At 48.7% G+C, this 11,461-nt stretch overlaps 2 protein-coding genes across 5 annotated transcripts in view; one reads left to right on the top strand and one right to left on the bottom strand.

The window, feature by feature from the left end:
- Nucleotides 1-398: 398 nt before the first annotated feature.
- Nucleotides 399-11,461, bottom strand: part of ift74 (intraflagellar transport 74) — a 12,266-nt gene continuing 1,203 nt past the window's right edge. For 3 of the 4 annotated variants that reach the window (XM_057012365.1, XM_057012366.1, XM_057012367.1), the window contains exons 3-20: nucleotides 11,457-11,461; nucleotides 11,335-11,383; nucleotides 11,167-11,265; nucleotides 10,842-10,902; nucleotides 10,107-10,166; nucleotides 9,681-9,742; nucleotides 5,149-5,287; nucleotides 4,999-5,061; nucleotides 4,615-4,758; nucleotides 4,023-4,063; nucleotides 3,786-3,859; nucleotides 3,531-3,584; nucleotides 3,332-3,429; nucleotides 3,133-3,259; nucleotides 2,902-3,065; nucleotides 1,892-2,017; nucleotides 1,731-1,791; nucleotides 399-1,181 (exon numbers count right to left, since the gene is read on the bottom strand). The exon at nucleotides 11,457-11,461 is cut by the window's right edge and continues 125 nt beyond it. In XM_057012365.1, coding sequence (XP_056868345.1) covers nucleotides 1,069-1,181; nucleotides 1,731-1,791; nucleotides 1,892-2,017; nucleotides 2,902-3,065; nucleotides 3,133-3,259; nucleotides 3,332-3,429; nucleotides 3,531-3,584; nucleotides 3,786-3,859; nucleotides 4,023-4,063; nucleotides 4,615-4,758; nucleotides 4,999-5,061; nucleotides 5,149-5,287; nucleotides 9,681-9,742; nucleotides 10,107-10,166; nucleotides 10,842-10,902; nucleotides 11,167-11,265; nucleotides 11,335-11,383; nucleotides 11,457-11,461 — 1,540 coding nt within the window. In that variant the 3' untranslated portion in view covers nucleotides 399-1,068. Of the gene's footprint in view, nucleotides 1,182-1,730; nucleotides 1,792-1,891; nucleotides 2,018-2,897; nucleotides 3,066-3,132; nucleotides 3,260-3,331; nucleotides 3,430-3,530; nucleotides 3,585-3,785; nucleotides 3,860-4,022; nucleotides 4,064-4,614; nucleotides 4,759-4,998; nucleotides 5,062-5,148; nucleotides 5,288-9,680; nucleotides 9,743-10,106; nucleotides 10,167-10,841; nucleotides 10,903-11,166; nucleotides 11,266-11,334; nucleotides 11,384-11,456 lie in introns of those variants that run through there. The other variant, XR_008946767.1, reaches the window with a different exon arrangement.
- Nucleotides 5,482-10,202, top strand: LOC130513582 (leucine-rich repeat-containing protein 19-like). Its single transcript, XM_057012368.1, has 7 exons — nucleotides 5,482-5,519; nucleotides 7,170-7,274; nucleotides 7,353-7,585; nucleotides 7,706-7,817; nucleotides 7,923-7,998; nucleotides 8,443-8,628; nucleotides 8,714-10,202. Exons 1-7 carry the CDS (start codon nucleotides 5,502-5,504, stop codon nucleotides 9,052-9,054), a joined length of 1,071 nt encoding a protein of 356 aa, XP_056868348.1. The 5' UTR covers nucleotides 5,482-5,501; the 3' UTR covers nucleotides 9,055-10,202.

The following is an 11,461-nucleotide window of genomic DNA, read 5'->3' as shown; positions in this document are numbered from 1 at the left end:
AGTGATGAACTATTGTAATTCATCATTATCAGGACGTCCAAATGAGTCTTTGAGGATTATTCATCCAAAATGCTACAGAGAGAATTCAAAAAAGGTATTGTGAAAGATTTATTTACAAAATGTGAGAGGTGCCATCGTGACCAACGTGCCCTGGTGGCCTGAGCGAGGATGAGGAGAGCGAGAGTGTAAAAGCACTTTTCTTCTGTGTGTGTGTGGTGGCCATATGTGTGTGTGTGTGTGTGGTGGCCATGTGTGTGTGTGTGTGTGTGTGTGTGGTGGCCATGCGTGTGTGTGTGTGCGGTGGCCATGTGTGTGTGTGGTGTGGTGGCCATGTGTGTGTGTGTGTGTGTGTGTGTGTGGTGGCCATGCGTGTGTGTGTGTGCGGTGGCCATGTGTGTGTGTGTGGTAGCCATGTGTGTGTGTGTGTGGTGGCCATGCGTGTGTGTGGTGGCCATGCGTGTGCGGCCATCATGGGGGCCAACGGCGGCTGGGCTGAGCAGGAGACGCCTCCTCCTCCACTCTGGCTGTGGGGGCCAAATATTGGACAGAGCTCCGTAAGTCCACCGCTGGCATGAACAAGGTGGTGGTTCTGATCCTGGAGAGGGTGGAGCAGGTGAATGTGGGGCAGGTGAATGTGGGGCAGGTGAACGTGGGGCAGGTGAACGTGGGGCAGGTGAACGTGGAGGTGGGGCAGGTGAACGTGGGGCAGGTGAACGTGGGGCAGGTGAACGTGGAGCAGGTGAACGTGGGGCAGGTGAATGTGGAGGTGGAGGGGGGCAGGTGAATGTGGGGCAGGTGAACGTGGAGCGGGTGAACGTGGGGCAGGTGAACGTGGAGGTGGAGGGGGGCAGGTGAATGTGGGGCAGGTGAACGTGGAGCGGGTGAACGTGGAGGTGGAGGGGGAGGGGGGCAGCTCAGTGCTGCTGTGTTTGCTCCGCTGCAGCAGGTTTTATTGAACTTACAGGACACGCAGACGTTCTGTTTAACAGCGTTGATCAGCTGATGTTTTACGACACATTTCAGTCCAGGTTAAAACGCTTCAGAAGAGTTTTTCAGCTGTGACATCATTCAGGCATTTTTGTGTAGAAGCTGGATCAGCAGCTTGTTGTAGTCGGACACCTGCTGGTAGACGGTGGTGGTGACGGAGCTGTAGTCGCTCTCCTGGGTCTTGGACGAGATGACTGATGCTGCGGTTCAAGGAAGAACGTCTCATCTTTACTGTCTCTCCTCAGCAGTTATGAGCCTTCTAAAAATCTGTTACTTTAGCGGTGTTTAGTTTAACAGGTTAGTTTAATCCTTCACCTTGTTGCCGAAGTATTAAACTGGATCATAAAAGTGATGGTAAAGAAATCTGAATTCACAGACTCTGCTGTTACCTATTGAGTGGCGTCTTCCTCCCGCTTAAGCTTTATAAATGCATATTTCCCTTTAATATACATCATTAAAAGACCATGAATAACAAAAGCATTTATGGTTGTGAGGATCCGATCTGACTCTAAAGACGTGTATCTTCTCTTTAGAGGTGAAATAATTGAGAGTGTCTCATCATAACTGGGTCCTTGTGCCAGTTTATAAAGCTTTGTTCATCACGTCCATGAGGAACCTGTTACTCATTGTACAGATTAGCTGCACGCTAGCCCTCGTGGTCACGGTGATCTCGCCAACAACAACCCCCCCCACATTCACACGTGCGCAGCAGGAAACACGTGACTGCGTTTCCAGAAGGATACATTCTTTCATTACGAAGTTGTTTTGCTCCAAGTGTTGCCATTTCCTCTCCAGGTTAGACAGCTTGAGGAAATAAAGTTAGCATAAATGCAGTTGAAGGACACGTTAGAGCAGAACTAAAGCTGTGGACTGAACCAGAACACGCCAGCCAGAATGTGCGTACCTGTGCATGAGTCTCATTCTCCTGAAGTTTTCTCTTGAGAGCTTCATATTTCTCGCTCATTTCCTTTAACAGCTGCTTGAAGAACTCTCGCCGCTGAGTCAGCAACTGCCGCTCCTCCTGCAGCCTCTGCAACGAGGACATCAGCCGCTCTTTATCGATCAAACGCACCTTTGCTAAGTAACGTAGGAAGAGTCGTCAGCGTCTGGACAGTGCGGGGGCTCTTCAGAGGGAGCAGCTTTGTACAGGTGGGGACACGGAGCCTGGCAGGAAATGCTGCCGGAGCCCCCCCACGGTGCAGGAAAGACGGGCCTTCTGAAGAAAGACGGGCCTTCCGAAGAAAGACGGGCCTTCCGAAGAAAGACGGGCCTCCTGAAGAAAGACGGGCCTTCCGAAGAAAGACGGGCCTTCCGAAGAAAGACGGGCCTTCCGAAGAAAGACGGGCCTCCTGAAGAAAGACGGGCCTTCCGAAGAAAGACGGTCCTTCCGAAGAAAGACGGGCCTTCCGAAGAAAGACGGGCCTTCCGAAGAAAGACGGGCCTTCTGAAGAAAGACGGTCCTTCCGAAGAAAGACGGCCTTCTGAAGAAAGACGGGCCTTCTGAAGAAAGACGGGCCTTCTGAAGAAAGACGGGCCTTCCGAAGAAAGACGGGCCTTCTGAAGAAAGACGGTCCTTCCGAAGAAAGACGGGCCTTCTGAAGAAAGACGGGCCTCCTGAAGAAAGACGGGCCTTCTGAAGAAAGACGGGCCTTCTGAAGAAAGACGGGCCTCCTGAAGAAAGACGGCCTTCTGAAGAAAGACGGGCCTTCTGAAGAAAGACGGGCCTTCTGAAGAAAGACGGGCCTTCCTGCACCGTGAGACGGCCTCAAGGCCTTTGTTGGGTTCGGCGGCACTGAGGAGTCAGTTGGAGCGAGAGAAAAGGAGGCAGAGAAGTTCCCATGGCGACGGTGGAAGCGTCTCCCGAGGGGAGGAGCCACCAGTGAGATAACGACCCTGATGAGTTGACTCACACACCTTCTTCTTCTTGTCGGCAGCGTGTCGGAGACGGTCCAGGTCGCTGTAGGTGGTGAGCTCGGACTCCATGGTGCTGATGCGCTCCTTCAGGCTACTCAGCTCACTCTGGATCTTTCCTTCCAGCTGCTGCACCTTCTCCAGGTCTTGTTGGAGACGCTCCGTCTCTTCATAGATGGAAGAGTTGGTCTGTCACAGAAGCTGCTGCTTGGAAGGCGTCTGTGTGCTGCTCACCTGTGGCCAGCCCACTGGCAGTGCTCTTGGACTGGACCACCTCTGTCTCCTTACTGACCAGCACATCCTGCATGTTCCTCAGCTCACTGGCTGTCACCGTGTCCACGTGACGCAGTCGCATCATGTTCTAAACACACAACACATTTACGGGACACGTTCCCAGACATTCCCATTGTCCCACACTCCTCGTTCTCCTCACTCTGCTGCACAGTTCCAGTAGGGACACAATGTTCTCCTCAGTGCGGGACATCTCTTCCTGCTCTTCAGCCCTTGACTTCTCAAATGAACACAGGAACCCTGAAAAGAGAGGACCAAACCAAGTCCAACATCAGGACAGATGAGGTCTAAGGGGAAGCTCTGGTCAGCTGGAGCTCTGTGTGGACCGGCGACACACTCACGGTCGATTTCCTCCTCTCGCTTCTTCAGCTCTTTGTATTTCTGCCAATGTTCCCCTGATGAACAGAGCAGAACGTGTCAAGAATGAACCACCTCCATCCAAGAAGGTGAAGGTCACCACTATCAACCCCATCAACCAGGTGGGTGACACAGCATCATTACCGGTTCATTCAAATGAATTCATTGTATTAATTAGGTGATTAATTAGGACCAGGCAGGTCCCAGTCAGCACAGGCAAAGGCAGGAAGATGCGTTACCCTGTGATTCAGCCTGGTCCAGCTGGTGGATCTCCTCTGAGATCCGTCCTGTCTTTTCCCTGAGCTCCGTCAGCCTGGAAAGATGCACGCGCGCACACACACACACACACACACACACACACACACACACACACAACACACACACACACACACACACACACACACACGCACACACGCACACTCACCATGGAAGGCTGGAGGAGCTGAGGCTAGAGGTTAAAAGCTTACAGTACATACTGTCTCTCCATACTGGCGATTTCCTGGTTGTCATCCTTCACCTGGGAAAAAAGGCACTTTTCACCACTTCTCTCATGTACCATCAGATATCCCATAATACCAAAACAAAAGTAATGATTTTCATAATGGAATGAAGTAGGACCATGAGGTTGTAGGAGGTGTATAAAGATGAGGACGAGCAGAATAATTAACACTTGGTTTTGCCAGAAAGGTGGAAACATTATCAGCAGCGTTGCTTCCTGTCATGGCCGAAGGACGCCGTTAATCTCAGGTCCAATCTGTGGTCGCCCTGCAGAGGTCGCCCTGCAGAGGTCACCCTGCAGAGGTCGCCCTGCAGAGGTCACCCTGCAGAGGTCGCCCTGCAGAGGTTGTGCTGTGGTCGCCCTGCAGAGGTCGCCCTGCAGAGGTCGCCCTGCAGAGGTCGTGCTGTGGTCGCCCTGCAGAGGTCGCCCTGCAGAGGTCGCCCTGCAGAGGTCGCCCTGCAGAGGTCGCCCTGCAGAGGTCGTGCTGTGGTCGCCCTGCAGAGGTCGCCCTGCAGAGGTCGCCCTGCAGAGGTCGTGCTGTGGTCGCCCTGCACCACACGAACACCCACCTGTTTGAACAGCTTCTCCCTCTCCTCTTGGGGGGACACCAGGATCTTCTCCTCCGCTAGCATGGCGTCCCTTTTCACTTCCAGCACCGTGAGCATCTCATGCAGCCGGATCATCTCCTGTTTAATATGCGAGTGGCTCAGCTCCTGTAGGAAAGACAGTTAAAGATATCGGAACATTGATTAGGCAAGAGGAGCGTATCGCATCAAACAAGGTGTTCAGGAGGTCATCTAGAACATTTAACGGCCATTTAACAATATCTAAGATAAGATGAACTTTATTGAGAGCACGAAAATCACCATGGAAGTATGTTTCCATAGCAACAAAACGACTCTCTTAGTTCCTTCTTTTTAAGTTTGTTACTTTTTTCGTGCACCATTACGTACTGATTCATAGTCCTGTCTCTTTTTATTCAGGATGTCCAGCTCCTCCTGAAGAACAGCCAGCTCCTGAGGAAGGAGAGAAAAGGAGGAGAAGGTGACGACTGCAGCAACGCACTCCTGACGTTTGCTAGCATGACAGAGCTCCTCTCGTACCTGCAGCAGCTGCTCACTGGCTGCCATAATGGAGAAGTACTTCTCCTGCTTCACAGCCGGCATCGCCCGGACAATTTCATGAGTGGCTCGTTGTTCCCTCTTGATCTCCTGATCTACGTCTCTGACAGCCTCCTCCAAACTGCAAAAGGCCAGGTTTTATGTTTGTTCCATATTGACATGCAGGATGAGACGGCTCAGATAAGATCTAGAAGCTCTAGAAGCTCTTATCTCAGAGGACAGGATCAAAGTGCTGACTCAGTGCTAAATGCTTAGCAGGCTGTGACAGGTTTTACAGCCGGGACCAAAGGTTCATTCTTTCTCCTGAATCAGGAACAGGTAGATTAAGGATCGCCATGGCCAAAGACGTGCTGGTAAGTGTCTTATGAATTTGATTTTAAATGCCAGTGCAGCAACATTACAGGAAAACTCAGAGGAGCAACAGATTAAGATCAACGTTTCCTCGGGAGACACACGTGCAGTAGCATGAACCCAATATACGTGAAGGAAAGGCGGTTTCTCTTTAATGTAAAGCTCTGGAGGTGACACCAGCTGAAAATATGAGGTTATCATTTCATTCCATCAGCTGAGGTAAACATTCGGAGCGATAACTAATATGACAAAGATTTTAAGATGAACTGTTTTGTTGAGCTGAAGATGCTGAATATTTATCTGATTATCTGCCAACCTGGAGCTTCACTGGCCGTGCAGGGACCCGAACACGGGAGCCCGTCAGGAAAGGGTGACTGACAGCTACAGACCTTTGTAAAGGTGGAAGATGGGAACATAAACAACAACAGGATGTTTGTGTTGAGAGGGTTGGTAAATGTGTGCTTTTACAAACATATTGAAGAGTGTCAATTCTTTCAAAAGTGCTGCAGTGAAGGTTGTGTGCAGCTCTGCTCGGGATAAGGATAAGGAATATAAATGGGGATAAGGATCGTGTGGGGTGCTAATGCTACATCTGTGGGGTCGCCTCCTGTGGGTGGAGGGAACACAGCACCCTGGGTGTCGTTCTAGTGGAGGGTGACCGGAACAGTGTTGTTGAAGGCTGAGCAGAAGTCCACCAAGAGGATGGAGGCACATGCTCCTACAGGTGCTCTAAGATGTCACGTCAGATGCTCACAGCATCCTCCTTGTCACGTCCTCCAGGTGGTTCAGGGTCAGGCTCTGAAAAGGTTTCACGACCACAGATGCTGACAGGTCTGGAGTCATTTAATGGAAGACCTGTTGGTGTATGAGGCTGTGGAGTTTAGGACTGTTCAGAGGCAAGTCCCCAACTGGTATCCATGCAGGATGCTAGGCATCATGATGGCCAGTGGCAGGCGACGCCTGTGGTGCAGCCGAGGGGCCCCCAGTCCTGCTGGCAGGAGACCCAAGGCTTGCACAACCCCTGCTCTGTCCCTGGTCTGCTCTGTCCTGGATGGTTCCTCCCAGTGCCTCCTAGGCTGTGGGCACAAACATCTCCCTTTGTTCCACCGAAGGGTTCTCCTGGATGTCTCTGTCAATTTGGACTGTGACAGCAACGCCTGGCGACAGTCTTGCACCAGAAGGAACAGGCCTCTGGACATAGGGCCCAAAGCCTGGGAGGCATCACAAGAGGGGGCCAATATGAGACGGAACAAGGAGTTTCTCACGTGACCAGCATCATAAGCCCTTCTGAGAAGGTCGTCTGTGATGTGACACGGCAGCAATGGAAGGCTCAACGGCAGGCAAGCCCCCCAAGGGTCTGAGATGGGAGCAGGCCTTGGTGTCCTTCCAACAGGCCTGGAACTCCTTCAGGTAGACCTCCGAGTGGGGAATAGCACAGGCAGTTGGGCAGGCCTGCCCCTGAAGGAGGCACCTGTGGTGCATCTGCCCTCAACGACCCTCGTGGAGCTATCCTCCAGCATAATCCGTAAACTCTGAGCTGACCTACCCTAACATTTTTACAATGAGGTCCTGGAAACAGACCTGATGGGGGAGAAGAGGATTCACATTCTCGATCTGAAGTGATATGAATGATATGAAATCATCTTTTTCAGGGGAGAACGATTGACAGACGTAAGGAAACCTGTCTGCCGCTGTGGTTCACAGTGGTGGTTTTGGTGAATACTCCAGCCAATAATGCTGCAGACACAAGAAATCTGGTAGGAGACGTCTGTGGAAGATGGAAGCATTTCTGAGACCTTGTTTTTGATGGCAAGATTAAACCTAACATCATCTAGGAGACCAACACGGTGCAAGCCCTGACCAGTGCTGGCAACTCTACCGCCACTAAAATGGTGCTTGAAGGGGGCCTGATTACGCTCAGTGAGGACGACAGGCAGGCGCTGGCCACCTATCCAGGACTGGAAGAACTCCACCTGGACGGGAACATGGTGGCTCATGTGCCAGCTCAGTACTTCAGTGTGGTGCCGCAACTCAGAGTTTTGTCTCTGTCCAGAAATAAAATCAGCAGGTAAGTTCAGAATGAATTAATAATTATAATAATTAGAGCTACTTCCACGTAAAAACACGGCCTCGTATTCTTATCAAACCTGGTGTTGTTGCACGGCTGGTTTGATTCTGTTCGCTACAGCCTTAATCCAGAGAGCTTCTCTGGCCTGGACCTCCTGACCCAACTGGACCTTTCCAACAACCTGCTCACAAACATCCACACACAGCTCTTCAAACAGCTGCTCAAGATTCAGGTAAAGAAAAACCTGGATGGACGAGTGTTCTTCATGTTCACTTCCATATTTCTAAAACGCACCTCCAGCTGAAGTTAAGCAGAATTTAATGTTTCTTGATTGAAGGTTTTAAGGCTAAAAGGAAACCCCTGGAATTGTTCATGTCCACTGCTAAAAACTGTTGGGGCTGGAGAGCACGCAGGTACTCGCTTCCCTTCTAGACCATATGTTCTAATCCCGAGGAGACTCTCTTTTTGATCCGTTTCATCACCTTCTGGAAGACGGTGGGTTGCGTCACACCCAGGGATAGTGGAAGATTTTAGAAAGTTTTTTAATTTTAGGTTATACTATCCTACACCAAGTATCCTTACAGGTTAGACTTGGTTAACTAGCTGGTGAGCCAGTGTGGGACAGTGTGAGGAGCTTGTGAGGGTCCATGAGAAGAAAAGTCACACCAACTTTAAGATGTCAGCATTTTTTAGAATCTTTAGTTTGCTTTTGTGTAACCTGGATAGAGAATATGACGATATTGTGGAATCCCTCAGTTACACTTTGGTTCCTGACGAGTTCTCTGGCCGTACTTTTAAAGGTCTTCCCCAAACGTGCAGTATCGGGTATCGTTGACTTGATTTGTCCTGCTTTACAGATGGATCTAATTTTACCTGTGCTTTTCTAAAAAGTCAGGAAGTGAGGGAGTTTATGCGAGTTGCTTCTGTCTGTGACTCACTGACACAAAGACGCAGCAAGAGAGACGAGATGCAGCCCGTAACTGTCGGCTTCCCACAGTCGTCCAGATCTTCCCCTCCAACGACCGACCGTGACAACAGCGAAGGTAGGATGAAGAACATCAGGGACGTCTTCAAACCCAAGCTCAAACTCTGACCTTGTCTCCACCTTCATCCATCACACCCCACTAGAGCAGACACCTGTGGTCAGCAACACGTGGAAGTTCACCACGTGCGTGGCCACCTTGGCCCTGTGCACGCTGACTGTCGTGCTCTGTGCCATTAAGGGGCCCTCCTGGTATAAGGTCTTCCACAACTACCGTCACCAGCGACTACAGCAGGAAGAGGACAACGACGTCTTTTCAATAGGTTTTACAAAAACAAGCCAGTCCACAACTAATCAAACATTCACCTTTCAACCACAAAACAGGCAAATGGATGAGGAGATGGAGGAGGACGGCTATTTTGAGGACCATCTGATGGAAAGAGAAGGTGAGGGTGCGTCAGCAAAGCCTGAAGAAGCAAAGGCTTGATAAGCTGCGTGTTCCTGGCTGGACACGTGTGGACACTTCTTTATTCTCCATTTATTTAGTGCATCATGTTTCCAGACGTTTCTAGAAGATTATAGGAAGCCTCACGCGGTTTTGCTGGTGTCATAGTTCACCAACAAAACACAATCGAATACAAAAGGACACAAGGAAAAAGTTCATTGGGAGGGTTAGAAAACAGAGGACCTCTGAGTTTAGTCTAGAATAGAAACAACCACACGGTTCACAAAACATGTCTGACCTAAAAATGGGAGAGAAAATAAGGAAATAGCTGTACAAAAGGGTGTGGTTGTGTTAGCAAAGATCAGCAATGCATCAAGAATGAACTGATGTGTGTATGAACTCTACTATACTGTACCAACAGGCTAACAGGAGCTTAGAAAGAAGAAACAACATCAACCTTTCAGATACAAACTCTTGGAAGGGAATCTAAAGCATCTTATTAATGAGGAAACCACTGAAATAAAGTCAGTGTTAGTAAAGAAAAATGGCCTATAATTATTATTAATGAGCCATTTTAGATTATTATTATTATTATTATTATTATTATCATTAATGAGCCATTTTAACCAAACATTGATCCAGTGCCTCTACAGATAATAACCACTCACCCTCTCCGGTCAGTGAAGATTTGATCAATTCTTTCAGCCTCACAGTCGTTCTTGGCTTTGACCTGACAGACGTAAAGCATGATAGAGAAATATGCAGCACACGCCGACCCCCCCCAATACTAATGATAATGACAATAATAATACTAATAATAATAATAATGCTAATAATACTATTAATGCTAATAATACTAATAATGCTAATAATAGCAATACTAATAATGCTAATAATACTATTAATGCTAATAATAACAATAATAATGCTAATAATAACAATAATAATGCTAATAATGCTAATAATAGCAATACTACTGCTACTACCACACTATATTATGATCCAAATGGAGGAGAAGTTCTACTTGTCCTCTCACATGATTTTATTCAGCAGGTGTAACAAAAGGTGGCACGTTGCTGGTCGGCTGTACTTACAATGTTGTATTCACTGATCATTTCTTCTGTCTCCGTGTTGGTGTTCAGTTTGTCCACAAGCTAATAAAATGAGATGAGATGGTTTCAGATATTAAACTTTGGGAGTGTACTGTTAATACTCCACATTGTTCTTGCTTAAAAGTGTGTCGCTGGGTTTAAATCCCTCCTATGCTCAGTGGGGGGTCCCCCAAGGGCCGATCCTCGGGCCACTTCTCCTCTCGCGTTACATCCATGAGCTCCCACGTGCACATTAGAACACAAACGTACACGTTTCTGCTGGCAATGCAGTAACAGCAGAAAACACAACCAAGAAGCCGCTCTCAGGATCACGAGGGATCTGAAGGGCCCAACGCTAACCCTAACCCAACGCCTGCCGCCAGATGCACCGCAGCCATCAGTTAGTACTGTCATTGTGTGTCACTGTATTGTGTTAGGACACACAACACCTCCAAACTACACTAGAAGAACTGGCTGGAACGGAACCAGGCACGCTGGGCACGGACATCTCCAGATGCACTTTATGGAGCCGACTTATGGTCATTAACTCACTATAATACCACCAGTACTGCACTCTGTTGTTCCCTCTCTCTGGTTTTGTGGTGTGTGGCTGTCGGCCATTTTAATCAGCAGCTGTGCTCAGTGGCGACATTTACGTTTGTATTTTAATGCTGATGTCCGTTGAATATTGTCCCCGTTTTGATAAAGTAAAATCCTTAAAATGATCTAAAGTAGTACCATGTTGTAGTCAGCAAGCTTCCCCTGCAAATCCTTTATCTCTTGTGCCAGGTCTTCAGCCCTAAAGGAAAATAGGGAGTTTTGGTAGAAATAAGTAACCGACACATGGATGAGCACTGAAAACATACTAATTCTGACACGATTCCAACACTTGAATTCATTTTATGTCCTAATTCTGAGACACAAAAACAGGTTTATTGTTAATAATTTCACTTCATGAACCTGTAGTTAGAATTTGGCACTGTCCCAGTAGCTAAAGAGGACGGCGTCATATAGAAGGAAGGCCGAACACGAACGGTGCACCAACCTGGAAGAAGCTACTCACCGCTTCTCATAGGAGAGATAAACGGAATTTTCCTGGTTGTAGTTGTCAATCTCTTTGTGGAGTTTGCTCATCTCTGCTGTCAACTCATTTATCTTACTCCTGTAACCATATGAACGCTTAGACGCCACAAAAAAGAACCGATGTTAAACACGCCAGCCCAAGTGTTACCGCAGAAGGCCGAGGAAGTAGGTCTTGTCCTGGATCTGCCTCTGGGGCCCTGAGTGATTGAGTTTAGAAGGTGAGAGGTCACGTTTCAGAGGACGAGCGTAACGTGCTGAAGGCAGATGCACCTTTC

The sequence above is a fragment of the Takifugu flavidus genome, chromosome 17, assembly GCF_003711565.1.
Source record: "Takifugu flavidus isolate HTHZ2018 chromosome 17, ASM371156v2, whole genome shotgun sequence".
Classification (NCBI taxonomy): Eukaryota; Metazoa; Chordata; class Actinopteri; order Tetraodontiformes; family Tetraodontidae; genus Takifugu; species Takifugu flavidus.
This window is presented reverse-complemented; position numbering and strand designations above follow the sequence as displayed.